Raw genomic sequence first — 21,046 nt, forward strand, 5'->3', positions numbered from 1 at the left:
GAAACCTGCTTACCTCTGACAAGTTAGTTTAACACAGGAGTCCTTTTCTCAAACTGCACCTTGTAAGTCACAAGAATGAAAAGTCAGACTCTTTTGCCATTGAACTGTACTGAAAATTAAAATAAAACGCAGCTAATGTTTGTTCTGGTGCGTGCTTAATAAGGAAATCCTATAAGGTTGAGTCTGTTCAGCTGGATGTATGCTTTTCACTTGAATGAAAGATTTTTCTCCCAGTATAAACGCATCAGATGAACAGGATCAACTTTCTGGTAATTAAACTTTCTTTCCATCTGATATCGCTATTTATGTATATAGAGCGGCTTCTGAGTTGCACACATCATTGGGTGCCATTAAATTCTTGCAGAAGAAGTAAAGTTAACGACATGATGTGACTGTAGGGGCACCGGTTCTGTCTTAATCAATAAATCAAGCGTGTGGCATGGATATGTGTTTGGCATTTTTTCCTTGTGCCTATTAATCCTGTATCAAGCCCCCACACTACTGTTCTGGTCTTGGCTACTCGCATAAACTAAAAAAAAAACCCCCAAAAAGCACACTTTGAGACTTGACTAATCAATAGTTATAAACAGTGTATGGTTTAGGCATTAAAACTACTTGGGAAAGCCCACTGTGCAGGGTGGACCCCGACTCTCACTCTGTGGTAGCTGGGATAGGCTCAAGCCACCCTGCATATGGATAACTGGAAGAGAATGGATGGAACTAGCTTCTGTTCAGTATTCTTGTAAATCATAATAATGGTTCTGGAAAGATGACAGAGAGGTGGCCTACATAACCAAAAAAGGTTCACAATCCTTTAAAAAAGCCACAGGTCGGGACTGGGTCCGATGAACATGGGCACAGTTTAAGTTGTTTACGTAGCGAGACACGTGTCATTGCACCTCCTCGTGTTTCTATGGCCTCTTATTTAGTTCTGAGTTTTTCCATATTATCTTTTTGCTTTGAGTAAATTGATCTTTCTGTGTTATGTTCCAGACCGCCCCCCTCTCCGTCTGTCAGTTTAGGACAGCATCTGCTCCCTTTGAACAACTGAACCAGTTGAACATGAGCCAGAGCGAGCACGCGTATATCACTGGAATCAGGTGACAGAGGCAGGTACAGGCTGTAAAGACAGAGCAAATACAAGACTGAATTAACAGCTGAGGGGTCAGAATAAATAGATACAGAAGAGGATAAAGGAAAGTCATAAATGCAGAGTAAATAAATGTGAAAGGGTAAGCAATAGTCATGGAAACATGATCGCAAGACAAACAGCAGCTATTTTCTAACAGGGCATTCAGCTGAATAAAATAATACTGCTGTTCAAATAAACATAAATCGAAAGAAAAGTCAAATCATAGCAGTCTTGTTATGTATTTTGTTTAACACGCTGGACTAGACAAAGCCCCTCCAGTGTGTCAGGATCAACAACCATGCAGTGTTGCTCAGGTTCTGCGGTACATCTGCTGCTTTAGCTGTCATCGCACGTGACAAACACAAAACACTTTTGGAGTCCAAATGGATCAAAAGGCATTTCATAGTGTGTGGATTATAGCAGTCATCTCCTCATTCACACTTGACCTAGTTCCTAGCCTAGATGTAAGTGTGTCTGTGCTTTTTATATATTCCACAGAAAATTGTCCTCGTCATCCTCGCCATCGACACCTGTGAGTAAATGTACCAAACCTGTGATTCCCAACCTTATTTGCATGTCAGGACAGTATATTGAACTAAAGTTTGTATTTCTGACCTGATGCGACCGCTTTAGAGGGGGATTTGATTATTTCAAAATATTATACCTCAACTGTTTGTGCATTATTGGTAGGTGTACTAGCGAATCCAGCTCAACCATTGCAGGGGATGGTCTTTCTTAATTAATACTGTATGAGCTATACTTAATGGCTTATGCCAAAGATCCAGTTACACAGGTCTAAAGACCAATCAGTGCCTGCAGTTTGTATGGAAGATCCTGACATGTTTGCATACAGTTACCAACTACTTTGCAACCAGTTTTACTGAAGCGGCAGCCAGAAACCTCCAGCAACCAGCCGGGGGATACTAATTGTTTTCCTATTAAACGGTGGCTCCACTGGAGTTTCTAAAACCCTGTTCTTACCTAAAATTGTGCCTCCTTGTGTTTTTTGCTGTCCTTTTATTAAATCTTATTTAGTTAAATTACATATTTGTTTATTTCACTAAAGCATTCAAAAAGGTTATAATCACATATTACTCTTTTTAAACATTACTAATTCATTATTCATTACTTTTATCTTTCCGGCTAGCCAATTATCCACTGCTCTTACTGCCCACTGAAAGTCACACTCTTAATTGCTACATATAAATCTACTTTCCAAGCCTTGAATAAAGCCTAGTCCTAGACTGAAGAAAACTGATGAAGACTGCCATTGAGCTCTAGGATTCGGCTAAATCTATGCCCGGGAAACTGAGCCATAACACTGAGGCATACCTCTCAATGTAAAGCTGTTTTTACAGTTCTAATTGATATTTTATCAAATGGGTCGAGCTTTTCGACATTCTTCACTTCCTGGCTATGACTCGGCCCAGACTCATTCAGCAGTCAGATCGTGTCATTATTGTGTAAATCTCTGCTTGTTTTGGCTTAATGCGTCATTATTACCGGCATCGATGCTTTGCACGACCCAGAGAATTTGTATCTATTCCCAAAAGAAACTCTTTGAAATTCCCGTATCATATTACACAACATATTCTCCCTTTCTCCTGATTTTTTCACTCTCCCTGCCCACACAGGCACACTTTTAAAGCAGATAGCCCAAGTGGAGCACTTGAAACAGATGCGTCTGTTATTTGAGTTGACCTCCTAAAAGCGTAGAAAAGAAATCCCAACTCGAGCTCCTACATTAGCCACGACTACAAATTAGAGACTTCCTCCCACCTAAATTAAGACTTGAATGCGTCTGTACTTCTTTAATAGCCCTTTTTAAATTCACAACAATGCTTCAGAGGACACGATACAGGATAAAGTCATAATCTGTCTTACTTTTAAGTGATATTTCTTAACCTTGAATTTCTTCACTTCCCGTCATATTTCATCCCTACTGTCCTCTTCTGTCCTCCTCTCCGCTCTTACCTCCGTGTTGTGTACAGTGTTAGTGTATGTGAACCCATTTAAATACAGCTGTGTTGTGAGATTTAAACAAGTCCATATCCACTGTGTATCAGGTACATAAATCACATGATTTTTTTAATTAGCTAAGCCTCCCAGAGATCTCACACTCTGCTTGGAATGCCTTGCTTACTGACCTCATGGAAAACTGTGGCCTGCCAAGGTTTCCTCTCATATCCCCTAAAAAGGAACCTAAGGAGTACGTTTGGAAATAGACGCTGATAGGGGTTTTTTTTTCACAGTGAAAGCAAAACATATGACTTGGATGTTTGGACACACACAGACACAGCCACAGTGCTTTCTATTGTGGACAAAGGCGATTTGGCAGATAGCGGATGCTGCGGCTGTATGGCATGATAGTGAAAGGGTTTTACTACGAGACAGGTATATTTGGGGTACTGGCAGCCGAGTCGCAGCTCTCACATCTGACGCCTGGTCGCTTTGGTCTGAACGCTTGTGTTTGGGCCTCAGCTGTGTGCTGGATGAAAGCACATGCTCCCAGGCCCACACAGGGGTAACCAAGTTAAAGTGAACCCAGACAGACGCTCTGCCAATGCGCTGTCTCCTCTGGCGTTACATCAGATTGCCTGTGATGAATACATCCCGCATCACCCACTTTTTCTCGCTCGCTCTCAGCGGCTGGACAGGCTCCTTGTTCACTGTTGAAGCATGTAATGACAGCCTGATTGAAGAGATTATTCTCACTATTTCACAGTCAGCTGACAGCATCATCTGAATAATGTAGAAGCTGACAAATCTGACATCATTATCAGTATGTCAAAGTACAGCCTTGCAAAGAAATCTCAGTTAAAAGGCCAGTTCATTATGTTGTTGGGTGTTCTGAGATCTGACGCTACTACCAGTCAAAAAAGGCTATGATTTTTACAGCAATGGGGAACTATCGTCACCCGGGCAAGCGGGTGAGCATTAACTCAAGAACAAGGTGACATAGGAATTTCAAGTTGATGCCATAGGTGCACCAACAAGTAATCTTGGATGTTTTCAAATCTCAGTGACCCTGACTTCAAGATCAGAGGTCCAGTATTCTGAAAATCTTGACTTGAGGCCAGGGCAACGTAGGATTTTGAAACTGATACCATAAGTGTGTCTGCTAGGAAGCTGAGGGGTTCCAGTGGCTATCGCCAGTATTTTAATTTATTAGCTAGAGAAATACACTTGTTCATTCACACACTGACGGCAGTGATTTACACGACTAGTCATGTGTTGTACTGTACAAAGGAGCCAGGGACTCTATAGCTGCCAGTCAAAACTGTTATTTCCTGCTCTGCCTCTCCCATTTGCAGGATAGTGTTGGTTTTTTGTTTTGTTTTGTTTTTATAGGCACCTTTTTAAGCTCTCTTCATTGAGCATGTCCAGACAAATAACACCTGTTGATATGTTTTGGCTTGAGTTAAGGTTTATTTAAGGTTTAATGGGAACCCATCTATCGTCTGATGACTTTGCCTTGAGATGACAAACAGTGTTTTGGGGCTGTGGCCAGCAGATATCAGGGCCAAGACTTCATGTTCTCAGTTTACAAATTTTAAAAAGCTAATTAAAAACAAACAAACATTGAATTACTTTATTATTATTAATTAATTTTTTTAAACCAAGATTTCATTAATACAGTTTTTAAACCAATAAATAAAGTGAAAAATGAAAATGTTGCATTTTTAGTTCTATAATTTCTTAAATACAAATGAAAAAGAAAAGTATAATTACCAAAAAAATAACAAACGTTAGTACAGATTTAAATTATACAGTTGTTCATGATGTCGATTTGAGCTCAAAAATGTCTCTTTTTATAGTAAAATTTAGCGACCCCTAATTTAAGCTAACTAGTATTGAAAGCAAAGGAAATGTTTGTGGTCATTGGTAAAAAGAAACATTGAAAGAAATGATGTCACCACCCAATTCTCGTTGGGTTCTCATTGGCTCTGCTTTGCGAGTGACCATGATTGCTAAGCGGCATATCAAAGACTACGTTTGCGCAAATTAATTTCATGTTGTGTGGTCAAATGTTTGTGCATGTTGAATGTTTTTCCCCTTTTTTGTTGTGGTCAGTGCAGTACTCCTGACATTACTTTGATTTTTTCTTTAATATGACCTAAAATACACTGCCTCGTAATTATCATTGAACAATAAAAAACTTTAGACCACACATCAGCACAAATCCCTGTCCTAATGAGGACACACATACTGTATGATCTTTCTCTTAGTATTTAGGTATGAACACAAAGCTGACAACACAAGGCAAAGATGAAAACCAAGAGAGAGATACTTTAAAGTGATTGCCTAAGGGAGTCTACTTTAGGAACATGAACAAATAGAAATGGAGGATGCAGCCAGACTTCTCATCACTGACTTTGTTACCTGTTGAAGTTCAAGGTCTGGCTCCCGGGCTGGGGTCGGTATTCACTCAGCTTTAATATCACTCCAGGTTCTTGGCTAGCCTACAGCCAGCATGCTGTGCAGGTGCTTGCAAAGAGCTGAAGTTGTGTTAGCAGCATAAAGCAGTTGTTTCTGTCCTGGATGCAGTTTGCACTTTACCATCATGCTCTCTTCCTTTTGTGCAATAAATTAAAAGCATTGTCCATATCCACGTTGTAGACCGAACCACTATCCAGTTCCCAGTTCCCGTCTCTTGCGACTCCTGACTTAACACTGCGTGCATTAAATCAATATTGTTTGTGTGGAATACTACTTTTAAGTACTTGAGTTCAGCATTTAACTGTTGCTGTCATTATCTTTGGACAAGAGGGTTGAGATAATCAGCTGAAGCCAGTGCTAAAACCCTAGGTTGGTTAGCAAGATGGGTCTCTCATATAAATTGGGATGCTTTTTGGTCAAGATAAAGCACCCTAAAAAGCAAATATAGCCTTTTTGGAAAGACTGAACAGGTGATTTGGTTGACAATTAGTCCAATTATTAAATGCTTGACAAGTGAGAGATGTATGTGTCTGAGACGCCAATTTCACTGCAATTGTAACCCAACGCTCAGAATATCTGCTCCATTGTCTGTTTTACCAACACTCTCACTTGCAATTTGTCACATAAGGATGCCTGGTCAGAAACTCTTTTTTGTCACCCTTTAAAACTTGACCCATGAAATTGCAAGAGAATTCCCTTTAACAAACAAACAAACAAACAAACCAATCATCAGGCATTTTTGTTTTTCAGGAAAAGTAAGTCCCACTGATAATGTAGAGGTCAAAAATCTAAGACATATGACACATGTGACACATTCACAATAACACTACTCGAAGCATTAATATCTGACAGCTATGGCTGCTGATCAAAGATTGGTATGTGAAACAATAATTTGCTAAATTAACATCAAGAAGTTTTTCAGAGGGTTTGAAGCAAATGATTAACACCATAAACCCATCAGGAGTTCATGAATCTTACTTGATTCATGATCTCAGTAAACATTTTCCTTCTGGACTCTTTATCATCAGAGGAGCCACCACTGAAGGCTATTAATACAATTAATGCAGGTTTTCTTCAGACCTTCTCTAAAGTCACTAGTCACTTTATTAGGTGCTCAACTGCTTGATAACATGAATATTCAATCAGCTGAACACATGGCAGCAAATTAATGCATTTATGTATGTTCAAATAGATCATCAAAGGTGATAAGGAGACTGTAATATGGCATAGTTGTTGGTGCCAGATGAATGGTCTGAGTATTTCTATTGGGATTTTCCCCACACAACCCTATTTTCTCCTAACTGTCTAAAAAGGAGAAAATATCCAGTGAGGAGCAGTTCTCTGGGTGAAAATGCCTTGTTGATGTCAGATGACAGAGGCTGATAACCAGACTGGTTCAAGCTGTTAGGAAGAAGATGGTAATTGGAATAACTACTTATTAAACCAAAGTATGCAGAAGAGCATGTCTGAATGTACCTGTTTAACCCTGAAGTTGCTGTTGTCTACTAAAAACAGGTAACTGAGGCTACGACTCAAACCGGCTCATCAAAATTGGACAACAGAAGACAGAAAAAAACATTCTGAAAACATTTCTGCTTTGACATTTGGATGGTAGGGTAAAAATTTGGTGTAAACAACATGAAAGCACAGTTCAGGCTGCTGCTGGTGGTATAATGATGTCAAGGATATTTTCTTGCCACACTTTGTACCATAGTACCAGCCAAACATCATTTTAACAGAATATTAGTCTTGTTGGTGACCATGTCCTTCCCGTGACCATGGCCACAGTGTACTCATCTTCTGGAATAAGGCACCATGTCACAAACACATTAGGTGAACATGACATTGAGTTCACTGTACTCAAATTGCCTTTATGGTCACCAGATCTCAATCCAATGGAGCACTTTTGGGATATGGAATGGGGTTAGGATTGGGACGATCAGGAAACGAATCTGTGTAATGCTATCGTGTCGTCCTTCTTGAGTCTGTGCTACAAAGAATTAAGACAGTTCTGACAGCAAAAGGCGGTTCAACTCAGTAATAGCAAGGTGTACATGATGTGTATAGCGTATATAATTTACTGTATGGGAGGAACAAATGGAATCTTAGAAACTGCGTCCACTTCACATCTTTATCTTGGCAATCAGGTTGGAGCTTAGAGGTGAATTTCTCCTCATTTTGTATAAAATTAAACATTTTCAGCATATGAGAACTCTAATTTTTCAGGTCACTGGAGTTACTTGAAGTCATCAACATGCCTGAATGTATTTCTTTGAAATCCATAACTCATTTCAAATAAATCAAGCAAGCGTGTTTCTGTTTTCCCAGTTCGTGATTACACTCACTCACTCACTGTAAATATTCCACTAAAACTGGTCTTAGAATTCCTGCCTTTCACACACACACGGACATTACGCAGCAGCTGTCAGCAAGGCCTTGTGGGTCAAAAGCCAAACGGAGTACTGGAGGGAGGTGGGAGTACCAGTGCTGAGCTGGAGTGCTTGTACTGTATAAACAATCGTGAGGTCGTCTGGAGTTTGAAGTGTCTGTGAATGACAATTAATGGGGGGGCTTTAGGTCCACATTTTAGATAAGAGTGGAATTGTATTTGTGGGAAATACAATGTCATAATGGCCTTTTAATGTGCCATCTTTAGGTGTTATTCTTCGAAAAGTTTGATGCTTACAAGTGGAGAAGACTTACAGTTTGTTGGGTCATACAATGATGTCTTTGGCCAGAGTCAACGAGAGATGAAAGCGGGCTGCGGGGAAGGCAAGCAGATTGGGCTGCTGCTCAAATACAGTCTGTACCAAGAGGATGACATGATGATGATGTGTTTATTTGCACACTTGTACAGAACATTCCCCAATCTGCTCAGCATTTCAGGGATGGTGTAAACGCAGATAAGGGTGACGTCACGCTGGGATGCCTCCTCTGGCCACCTGTACATTGAAGAACTAGGATGGCCATATACGGCTGAATATTGTGATTGTGTCCAACACCTCAGAGCACACTTCAGCTTTGCAGAAGGAATTTGTTTACAGATCACGACCGCATTACACACTGACAGCCATTCCCTCTCAGCGCAAATTATTACAACTCTTCTAGGTATGCTGCTTCAGTAGGTCTATAGAAACAGGTGGTTTTTGTATGCACATCCAAAGCTTTTTGCAGTTTTTTCCACTCATTCACTTTTGGGTAGTTCAACACATAGCTAGATAAGAGGCACTTCCTCCCCCCAGGACTCATGGGCTGGGTGTCAAACTACTCAGCCTTTTATGGTGCAACATGACACACGAGATAGGCGGGGCTAGAGTAATGCAAGGCATGTCAGGATATCATACTTGTAGCTAGCCCTCTGAGCATCTGCTGTGTTTAGCATGTTAGTCTATATATTTACAGCATGTTTCAAACTCCTTCCAAAATGCGCATCTTGTATAAATACTGTAAGGCTTTGGTGTTACACTGTAAGTGTTTCCTCTCAGCCTCTTGTTCCCCCAAAAAATTAATTAAAAAAATATTTAATTTTGACTACAGTTATATAACCACACCTCATCTTTAAGAAGTAATTTTGGAAACCCTAGTAATCATTTTTCTTTTGGGAGGTGAAACAGAACCGAGATGACAGAAGACGATCTTAAAAGGGATCGTGTTGGCAGAATCTGACCGATCACAAACATGGGCGGGTCTGTTGGTAGCAGAGCAGCTAAATTTCACAAATGATTTTAAATTAGAGAAATATAATAGTAAAAAATATGAAAAAGTTAAACATACATACCGCTGCTGCAGCCAGATCAGCAGTTTTTATTATTTTACCTGCAGCCGCGCTAGAGTTTCATAAACTGAGAGTAATGAATAAATATAAAAGACAGAATTAAACTTTAGGCTTAAGGTAAATGCAAATTCAATACAAGGCTCAAAAGCACAAATCGCTGCTTTAGGATCATGTGTTTATACTTGTACAACACAACAAATTGTTGTAAAACTGTTTGGAACCAACAAGAAAAAAACAACAACAATAATAAAGTTGCTTCTAATAACTTATATTTATTACTGAACCTGTTCTGGGAAGCACAAAGACTTTTAGATGCCCTTGATGGGTCTTTCAGGATCAGTGATGCCATTTTCCAGAGACCTGATTGCTCAGTAGGCAGTGATTTCATACCTGCTGATTTCTAATCGAGAGGGTGACCGCATCTAGAGCAGATTAGGTCTGCAGCATAAGTTACTATGACAATATACCCTGGCAGGAAGTGAACTGCTGTTGTAATACTAAAAATTGGATAGACAGAAATCATGCATCGTAGCGCGGGCCTCTGTGTACTCACAGTCTGTGAATGACATCGTCTTTTACATGACAGACATTAATGTTTTATTTTGGTTTCTGACCTTTGTTTATTTATTGTTACATATTTTACTAAATAGTTGTTTTAAATTTTATTTAAGTAAGATTTTTCTAACTTTTTAGATAACAATCTTTTATGCCACACAGTAAATAGGATAATATGCTAATTTTGTCAAAATATTAGCTTAAAATCTGAAATAATTCTCATCACACTTATTAAATAGACCATTCAAATGCTGCACATGCCTCTAGAACACCTTAACATGCTACCCAGCAAACAGCATCGTTTCCTCACACTGAGAGCTTCTAATTTATTCAGTAATACAAAGAAAAGAAAACCAAACCCTCCACTCATTTCACCTTTGTCCCTCAGTCTTGTGTGAAACCATACACACACATACACAGAGAGAGACTGATGAGTGCACTACCAAGTTTGGTGCTGCCTGGGCTTCAGGATGCAGAGATGTTTAAGGACGTTATCAGTTGCCTACCCTAGAGAGTGTAGTGCTGCCACCAGCATCTAAGTTACAGACTCCATATCCTGAGATTTTGGATCTTTTTACATATATGGTCGCATATTGTGAATACACGTTACCTCTGTGGTGTATGCTGTGGATTAGTTGCATGCAGCCTATCCTTACAAATTACTGACAAAGAGCCCCTGATAAATGCACCACCTCTTTGAGAATCCCTTCCCATTAGGTGAGCTGATGAATAGGTTGTGCTCCTCGTCTTGCTGGCGAGAACAAATTGTGCCTGGTAATCAATGAAAATTTAATTGAGTGACAGAGAACTGGAGCCCTGGGAGCTGCATTTATGCCATTCTTTGATGTATTTTCAAAGCCCGTTTTGCCCCTGCCTAATTAATCAGCGTAATGAAGACTTTAGATGCAGTTGGGAAAGCGGTTAATGTTTTGTTTAAGGAGCAGGAAGGAACTGTATACACTGAATTGTTATCTGTAAAGGCAAACTAGAGTCATAAATGAGATATGACAACCAGCACCAGTTTTGTATTTGCATTGCTACAGATGAGCAGTGTTGGAAGGTATCAAACATTTAATTTGGAAAATCTGATCGAGGGTTAATATGGCACAGCACTGAATAAAGCTGTGCTCCCATCTGCTAAAGTGAATACGGATTAAAAACTGTGAAATGAATTACAGGGTAAAAAAAAGCCCAAAAGTATTACAGGCCAGGATTGAAATCTTGAAATGAAACCTCCAAATTACAAAATGTTGGCAAGGCTATCACAGGGGAATATTTCTCTCTGCAGAATGATTTGTTTTGCAGCACTTAAATTAGCACTATCCTGTTGCTAGAGGCATTAGCTTAAGCGACTGGCTGTAAATCCTGATTCTGCAATCAGAGGCAGCATCGAGGAGGGTCTGAGTGTATGGTGCACCTGTGTTCTGCTGAAATTCATTAGCCTCCCATGCCAAATAAGTATTTAGAAAACTCTTATCTCCTTCCACAGTTATGCAATTTTCAGATTTTCTTTCACATGATAATTACAGGAATTGGGTTACGAGACAATCAGCCTCGGGATACGGCAAAAACCTTCAGTGCTGGTTTTCTATCATGCAACAATCCCAACACAAATTGAGAATCTGAGATAATTTTAGCGGGGGATTAGTGTCCCACCTCCCCCATGATCAATCCATCAAATATGCATAAACATTTGTGGCAATATCTTCATGACGACACTGCCAATTTGGTAAATGGCCTGTATTTGTATAGCGCTTTACTATCCCTAAGGACCCCAAAGCGCTTTACACATTCTGTCATCCACCCATTCACACACACATTCACACACTGGTGATGGCAAGCTACATTGTAGCCACAGCTGCCCTGGGGCGCACTGACAGAGGCGAATATGAAACTAGATCTTTTCTGGATTAATACTTCAGTTTCAGACAGTCAGGGGTTGTTCAAACAAAACCTCTTTATCTTCTATCTTCTTCATCCTGTCTCATGATAACTTTGTCACTGTTTGGGGGCCTTTTCGAAGATGATTTTGTCATGTGCGACTCTTCACTCTCTCACATGGTGATAGGACTGCTGGCGTTGTTGCCTCCAGCTCCCGTGTGCGCCGGTGACGAGTGCCACTGTCACTCTGGTCATCCTCCTGTCTCGACAGGCCACATGCTCTTTGTGACAGCTCCAAACAGGCCTACAGCTCAACTTCTGTGCTCACCTGAGCATACACTGCCCTGCTTACTCCATGATGAATGATTAATCAGTGCATTTATTTATTTTTACTTACAGGTAAAAATCTTAAAAATCTTTCCCAATTTAAATTTGGCCATTCCTTTCACCGTCATCTCCCTAATGAGTTCTGCAGCATGTTCCAGTACTCCTATTTTTAGATCCCATCTTTTGGGAGTCCCAAATGTGACTGCTGCACATGCATATTTGCGATATGTACGTCTATTATATATCTATTATAAAATAATTTCCCCCAGGGATCAATAAAGTATTCTGATTCTGATTCTGATTATTATGTCAAAACAACAACCCTTCAACTGAAATTATATTTTGAGGAAAAAGAAAGAAGTCACATGGAGCCAAATGTTGTGAGCTAGTTGGATGGTGAGAAACCTACCCTACTCAGAATGCAGAAGTCAAGGAAGAATTTTAAGTGTAGAATATTTAAAATAACAAAAACTAAAAGCACGCAATGCTAACTGCCAGTCTACAGTAATAACATGTCCACAGGCATCACCGTCTTAAACGAAATGCTCAAGAAGCCATCGTAACAATGACTTTCTTGTCACTTTCCGCACTATTATTGCCTTTAACTGGATTTCCCAGTCCATTTTGCCACTTCCTCCTTGTTCCATTGGGGCCCCACCCTGGTGAGTCTCTGTGATGTATCGATCCCACTGTGCCAACTGCTACGCTGGACTCCTTTTATATTGGGTGACTGAGCAGGTGTAGGTCATTCGTTGAATTATGGAGATGCAGGTTGGAAGTAGTACAATTTCTTTTAATAAAAGCATGCAAATAAAAGAATAAGATAACCTTTATTCGTTCCACATGTGGGAAATTTGTTGTGTCGCAGCAGAAAGTGGACAGTGCAAAGACACAGTAGCAAAAATTAAGAAAAACACTGGAATAGGATAAGATAATAAGAATAAACAGAACAGAATAAAATACAACATTGTCAGAAAAAGACAACTGCGCTTAGGTTTTACTGCACATGTGTGGATGCGTGTATACAAAATATAAATAATCAAAATCAATATTAACGAAACCCACAACATAACATCACAGACAAGATAAAATATTAAAGTTCCTTCCACACTATGACAACACTCCTGACTTTTTCAGTGTGCTGTGAGTGACCACATAGTGACACGATGGCACAAGGCACAGCTAAGGTCATTCACAGCATATGGATGATACAAAACGCACATTCACAGTCTCACCTACAGGGATGCATTTTACCCTGCACAACCCTATCAATGTAAAAACAACAAACACGCTCCTGGTCAAAGCTGTGACCTGATGGCGCCTTCGCCAGGCTTGGACATTCCAGACTTTTCCACTGAAGACTGATGGTTGGTTAGTTTGTTGAAATCACATATGCACATGTGCTATACTGCAGCACCTCAAAGAGGCTAGTGGCCACATTTAAATCAGGAATTATTTTTTATTTTTATGGGGAGAGCCACAAAACCCTGTGTGTCGCTAACACTTTAGAGAAAGAAACACACTCAGGGATTTCACCCCAACATCTTTTCTTGCACTGTGACTAATTATGTTAACTTTCAATGACTTCTTCTTCTTTTCTTCTCTACTAGCAGTGTGCGGGGCCTGAGGGGACAGTAATAAATAATTTCAAATGCAGAAGTAAGTTTGAGCTGCACCTTCTGAAATGAAAGTAATAATGAAAATTTTCCTTAGAAGGTTATGACTTTAATATATATGCATAAAAAGTAACACTGAGATGGAAGTTCGGAGGGATGGACTGACCATATGCATTTCTGATTAGCAGCATTTGTTGGAGAAAAAGCAAGTCAGTAGTCAGTTATTATAATAATGACAAATGCACATGACTGATTACAAAACTGTACAAACGTCTCATTTCATTACATTTTGATAGGAAGATGAGCCCGGGGATCGAACCGGCGACCTTCCGGTTACAGATATGCTTCCCAGAGAGTTAACAACTTACGTTGTGTCCTTTAAATGGTTTATAAAACAGCAACCAGTTTGCTTAGTTAGCTCTGTAATCGCTTACAGAAAGCAAGAGAAAAATGGTTCTAATAGGTAACATTACAAACTTAGTTTTTAAAAGATTAACATTATAGACGGCTGAAATAGAGAGCTAAATGTACTGAATAAATAGCTGGCCAGATAACATGGATAAACAGCTAAAAGTGCTGATTAAATGTTTAAAATCGTTAATTCAAATTATTAAACTGTTTAAGCAGTTTGCTAGAAGTAATGGCTGAAAGCAAATAACAGTCACGGAGAACAGCTGGAAAAATTATTGCAGGCCTAATGGATAAACTGTTGAAAGACCTAAAAGTAAATTATTTAACCATCCCAACCAATAAGTGATGGAATAATAGTACGTGTGCTGCACCAGGAATGCTAATTTTATTCAAGTTTAAAAGCACTCCCGTGCAGATATTAAGCTCAACCTAAGGTCATCATTTGTCCTGAGACTCAGTCTCTTACTTAGAAAAGACTGCAGTCAGAGGTAATTTCTCTGTCTTTGGAAAATGTGATAAATGTCTTTGTGGGGATGAGATTAAAAATAGGCAAAGCCACAAAGAAGCAAGATGTCCTCGCACTCGGAGAACAGGTCAGGTTTTTCCTTCTACTGAGAGATCCATCAGTCGTAATGACTCTCATTTTGGCGGCACAACTGGGAAAGCTTTAAACATATTTGGCACCAGACAGACAGATGGTTCAAACGCACGGATCAGCACGGCAAAAGAACCAGAGCCAGAAGAATTAAATCAACCCAGGAGTAATTACATTCAACTATTGGTCAGCCCGTTCCACTTGCCCAGCCTGTTGTTATCGGGGACGTCATCTTTCCGTCCCGGCGCGCAACAGGTCCTCGTATTGGGAACATATTTCACGCTGTAATGATGTTGCTTGCGAGGGAGTCATATCCTGCTGGGCAATAATAATGAGAAGATGATGTTATGACACAAAAGGCTGACAATTAACCTGAAAATACATCCTGAAATTTGGGAGCTCCATGCTCTGTATCTTTACAAAATCTCTGAGTCAGGCCATAAAGTAGGAGGTAGTGTGTGCTTGCAGGTCATTTCAGTGAGTACACATCTCCCTGACAGTATGTTTTTACAGTAAGTGGTTTATCAGCTGCTCTCTGTTTTATGGGGGATAAATTACAGGAAAATTTTCTCCCACTTTTTGATATATTTTGTGCCATAGATACTTTTTTGGGGGGCTTTGACTGTTAACGGCCACAATGCTAACGAGTTTCTATACCATGTGGGGCAAAAAGTGGTGTTATAGAAACAAACAAAAAGACCGGTATGTTCACACTACCCTACGGTGTCCTGTTTATTTGATCTGGAAAATGTTGAGTCCTAATTAGGTGCAAATGTACTCATTAGTTGAAGCCACTCTGCGGACACCGATTGTCAATGAATTATTCAAGCTCTCTCTCTCTCCTGTACACGACATCAATACTCGGCTCTTCCCGCCACACCGCTGTGCATTCTCATCTCCAATTGCATACTGCCGCTGTGAAATGAAGGGTTTTTGAATTCATCAGAAGAGCTGCTCAGAGAATACAAATCATTCATATCTTTCCTGCCTCCAGCCTTCTCTTCTCAGACCCCTGTCCTCTGCACTGCAGATTTAATTAGTTCTGCCCCAGTAACCCTGCTTCTTTCTCCCTTCTTCCCTCAGGTTATGGCCATGCAGCCCCGAGCACAGATGGAGGGAAGATGTTCTGCATGCTTTACGCCCTCCTGGGCATCCCTCTCACCTTGGTCATGTTCCAGAGCGTGGGTGAGCGGATCAACACCTTTGTCAGGTACCTGCTCCACCGCCTGAAGAAGTGCCTTGGAATGAGGCGCACTGAGGTCTCCATGGTCAACATGGTGACCATCGGTTTCATATCCTGCATGAGCACGTTATGTGTGGGCGCAGTGGCATTCTCCCACTTTGAGGGGTGGAGTTTCTTTCACGCCTTCTACTACTGCTTCATCACGCTCACTACCATCGGCTTTGGGGACTATGTGGCGCTGCAAAATGAGCACGCTCTGCAGAAGAAGCCGCAGTACGTGGCCTTCAGCTTCATCTACATCTTGACAGGTCTGGCCGTGATTGGAGCGTTCCTCAACTTAGCAGTGCTGCGCTTCATGACCATGAACGCCGAGGACGAGAAGAGGGATGCTGAACAGAGGGCTCTACTGGCACATAACGGTCCGGCAGGCGGACACATCAACTGCTCCGTAGATCCGGCCTCTCCTTCTTCCACGCATTCTGGGTTTGTCGGCGGAGGGAGTGCGATCGGAGGAAGCGGAGCGGCAAGCCGGGGTCTGCGTAACGTTTACGCTGAGGTGCTTCATTTCCAGTCCATGTGCTCCTGTCTTTGGTACAAAAGTAGAGAGAAGCTGCAGTACTCCATACCTATGATCATCCCCCGCGACCTCTCCACTTCAGACACCTACATGGAGCAGGGAGAGGCTTTTTCCAATCCCCTTCACTCTAACGGCTGTGTATGCTGTCTGCAGCGCCACTCGGGCATCAGCTCAGTGTCCACGGGGTTGCACAGCATCAACACCTACAGAAGACTCAATAAACGCAGATGTTCCATCTAGAAACCCAGAGGACTTTGTGCATTTAGATGAAGTCCCACTTGAAGTGAGGGAGAGCCCTCCTACTGTGGTGCGAGATTAGTTGTGGACACCAAGGGAACTCTATTTGCATCCTGAAGAGATGTTGGACTCTAGACGTTTGCCTCTTTCTGGCACTGAAGAGGATGCATCCTTCAGACTCCAGCCATGTATTTAACTTCCATTAATTAAGCACAAACCATTTAGCGCTAACATTGTTACTGATGTTACAGAGAAATGACGCTAATGGTTGTTTTAGAAGCATTCGTTACACAACTATTGCTGTTAGAAGACAGGGGGAAAAAACCACGTGCATCTCTCTGCACCTCTGAATATCGAGTATCTTAATATTGAACTCAGTATTTTCTGTGCTCATGAGGCGGAACTTTGTTTGAATATGAAAAGGGACAAAATACACTGTGAGACACACTTAAGTAGGGTGTACTAACTGTATAAAATCCCTGCCAAGATATATTTTATTGAAACAAAAAACAACTTAAATCCACATTTTCCAAAATAAATCTTTGGTTGTAAGGAGTATGGTCACTTCAGTGAAATTAAAGCTTGTATATATTTGGACACTAGTAGGTGTTATTGAGGGAAAACCTATTTTTTCAGTGAACGTTTAAAAGATAATTGATCTCAGTGTCTCCTGTGTGTCTACAGTTCAAGTTTAAACCAAACTTTCTGCTCTGCTAACTACTTTATTTTCTCCATCCATGAGATTAAACCACCGTGTAGGTGCTTAAATGACTGAGAATGATTGAGCAGGTTTGCTGAAGAACATTTTGGGGATCAAACCTGCGACAGTGTCTTCAACCACTAAGGCCTCCCTGACAGCCCATTCAGACTTCACTGCAAAGCGCTGTGAATTTCTTTTGCAAAGTTTCTTCGTGTGCATCAAACTATCTTATGTACATGTTGCTTGTCATATGTTTTCATATAGAACAACTGTATTCCCATAGTCTAAATCAGAGCATGCAAGCTCACTTACGTGTAGTGGAAAGGCATTACTCAGTGCTGCACCTTAGAGGACTGTCGTACACGCTTTCATACACTGGAGAACCATTTTTTTAATGGAGTCACATTATGTTGGCGATACACCCCAATTAACTCCTCCCACTTTACTACACAGAAATGTTGAATTCAGTACCGATGGCTGAGAATATCAGGCGTCCACCTCACTTACTGATGGCCTCACAATTTGCACCTCATGCACTTATGGAGTCTTTGCTCCAGCCCCGTCTAAACGCACTTGGCTAAGCTAGCTGAGGCCTTTATGCAGTGCTCACTTTTGCTTCAGTCCTCTCTGAAAGAGTTTTCTTACATAATCTTTAGCTTATCATATTTTAGTTTAGTAGTTTTACTTTACAGAGTGTCACATTTCATCCTTTTTTTGTACTGGAATGTTCTCATTAACTGCAATATGCCTGTTAACATTGTTCAGCATCTCTTTTGAACCGAGTGATGAACAGTCAGCTTTGTGTGTTACTATACATTAACATTATGTTTTTTCTTTAACTATAATAAAACATGATTTAATTAACATGGCTCTCATTTATTACTCTTGGACAGTGTCTTAAATTTGATCTTGATGCTTTTGGTGTATTATTTTAATTTTTAATCATGATATTGGTGTCGATCCAATACCAAGTAAATACAGATAGTAGTGTTGATACCAGTACTGATACCTTTAACCTATAAAGGCAGCTTATATATGGGAGAGCAGTGTCTCGTGATTTTTGAGATGAATCATCATCACTTGAAAATTCTGCTAACACATTTCAATTACCAATAAATCCACACAACAAAACATACTTTCCAGCTTTACATTTATTTTGAAAATACATGTAACGCAATTTTTTTGTGTACAGCAGTAGAGGTATATTTTTTCATTGTATGGACTACACAGTCGCATCATCTCCATTCACTCCAATGAACCTTTTTCTATTTTTTGTTGCAGTAATGGCGGATCATGGAGCCTCATAATAGTTCAAATCAATGCATTCTATTCAAGAGCTCTGGTTAAGTGTCCAGACAAATCCTCACATATTTTACTGTATGTATACATATTGATGTAATCACATATACAGTTGTATCTGGTATGGTAATATAATAAATCAATATAGTTATAGATTTATAATTATCAAAATTTGACAGTTTGTTGTTTGCTGTTAAATACTGCCGTGACAAACCCAATTCTGAACGCTCGCTGACACAAGTGACTTACTCAGTGGCTCTGGGTGTAGCACCATATACCATTCTGACACCAAATTCACCATGTAACTGCCAGTGGCATCATTCAACAACCAATCACAACCAATTGGGGAATATATATTTGGTCACACCAGTGTCTAGGTTTGCGTTACTTTGGCCGAATAAAATGTAGTAGTTGAATATATTTATGTTGAAAAATATACCTTCATGAAAGGAAACAGAAAACTACATGAAAAATCAAGAAAGAGCAAGTTAGCAACAATGCTTTTATTCTAAATGACACCCATAGGATGGAAACGCGCTTAGAAAGACGTAAAAAAAATTGTTTAGCAGTTAAACATAAATGTAAACAACGTGGGATTTTAAATATTTAAAAATATGTAAATATTTTATAAGTGAGGAAACACATTCAGCATATTATTTTACAATTAAAGGATGGCGGTCTGTGTAAACATAATCTTTGTTTGTTTACAGGAAATCTCCCGCGATAATGTTAAATAATTTACCAGTTCAGATGATTTGTCTAAATGAAAACATAACCAAACCCTTTCCACCCTCTGAAGACAGATGTTACGTGTTGCTTTTCTTTGCTTTTGTATCAAGTTTTATAAAGTTGCTTAGAAATGTGCCCCTAACAATGCCACATAGTGACTTTTTTTTTTTTTAGTTTTAAACATGACAAGCTGTCTTTTATTTTGAAAAATTAAAGCACTTTACCCAAAAAATATTACCCAATTTTTCTGCAATAAAAAAAAATTCTACACCCATCTGTGTGCATATGGTTAAATGTAACTCATAGCAAATGCTCAAATCATCCAGCATTAGAGCAACAAGAGACTCTGCTACACATACTCTGGTACAGCCTCCTGGGCAGCTACTGTATGCATGTTTTTCTACATTTATTCAGTATTCAGTGTGTTATAGATTGCAGGGGAAGTCAACACTCATTGTTCTTTGTACCTTCCAGGGATTTAATAATGAATGAGATGCCCTCAACAGTCACAGTGCAGATATTCATTGAGCTGAAAATTCCTAACAGCACAACAGCCGTTTTTTCTAAACCCAAAGAGAAAATATTTTACATATTAAAGTTGCTTCAATGCAGAATGGCTTTAATAAAATATGTATTTAATGCATCATAAACAAAATGCATTAGCTTCAGGAAAAAAAAGGCCTTTAGTTCCTGTTTAAGTTAAAGAAATTATCTTTTTCTATCTTAATTTGTTTTCTAGTATTTTTGGTTGTCAAAGATTTTCCTACTTTTGTTTCTACTTTGTGTTTTATCTCAATTTTGGCTTTATGGGTATTCAGAAAATAAGAGTACATCCAGATTTTTTTAAACACCCTATGTAGACAAAGCCTCAAATTTTTAGACAAATCCATTATGTTTAATGAATAATAAATCTATGTGACCCATGTTGCAAAAACTCCCTGAATCTGTATTTGACTGCCACCAGTCCTTTCATCACGACTAACTTTTCAGCCGTGCAGGCTTCAGTGACATGTTACATAACCAAAGTTAGGATGGGGTGACTTGCAGTGTATTCATCCGTTTTGAAAATTATTATATAACTGTCACAGTCACACCTTCACAGCTGCAAACCGTAAACTCTTCCGCTCCACTTCCAAGGAGAAAGTGCACAGATGATCAGCCGAGATCTTCTTGTTGTTCGTTACTTTCCATCCTTTAACCCTGCAAGTACTGACCTGCAGCACTGCACTCAGCACCACTCTGCAGTTCAGCAGTTTCTCTATACCTTGTCTTTATGTTCACATCACAGCATAAAAACACAATCAAGAAGCTGCAGCTAATTTAGAGATGTAGAGGTTTTCTTTTCCTTGTTACATTCTTTTAAGATAATCTAAAGGGTATATAAAGGGGTTAACGTTTACTAAGCTGCTTTTAGGTCTCAATTTCTGGGTTCTTCCCTTCCCTCCACCTTCCATGTCACTGGTTGTGGTTCAAGTCCTGCAGGCAATGGATGCCTTCCAGGGCCTACATACATTGGCTCTCCATCCAGTATTATGTTACTGTCCTCACCCATAGACCACTTTGAGAATGCAACATTCTTTAAGACATAA

The 21,046-nt window shown here is 39.9% G+C and overlaps 1 protein-coding gene across 1 annotated transcript in view; it reads left to right on the top strand.

Annotated features, from left to right (window-relative positions):
* The window catches only part of kcnk3a (potassium channel, subfamily K, member 3a), a 46,824-nt gene extending 28,660 nt beyond the window's left edge, over nt 1–18,164 (top strand). Inside the window, exon 2 of the mRNA XM_085381598.1 lies at nt 15,816–18,164. Within this exon, the coding sequence (XP_085237724.1) occupies nt 15,816–16,732 (917 nt within the window). The 3' untranslated portion in view covers nt 16,733–18,164. The remainder of the gene's footprint in view (nt 1–15,815) is intronic.
* The last annotated feature ends 2,882 nt before the right edge of the window (nt 18,165–21,046 follow it).

The sequence above is a fragment of the Rhamphochromis longiceps genome, linkage group LG15 (assembly GCF_057381845.1).
Source record: "Rhamphochromis longiceps isolate RC_006_pf linkage group LG15, R_longiceps_female_GT1.1, whole genome shotgun sequence".
NCBI lineage: Eukaryota > Metazoa > Chordata > Actinopteri > Cichliformes > Cichlidae > Rhamphochromis > Rhamphochromis longiceps.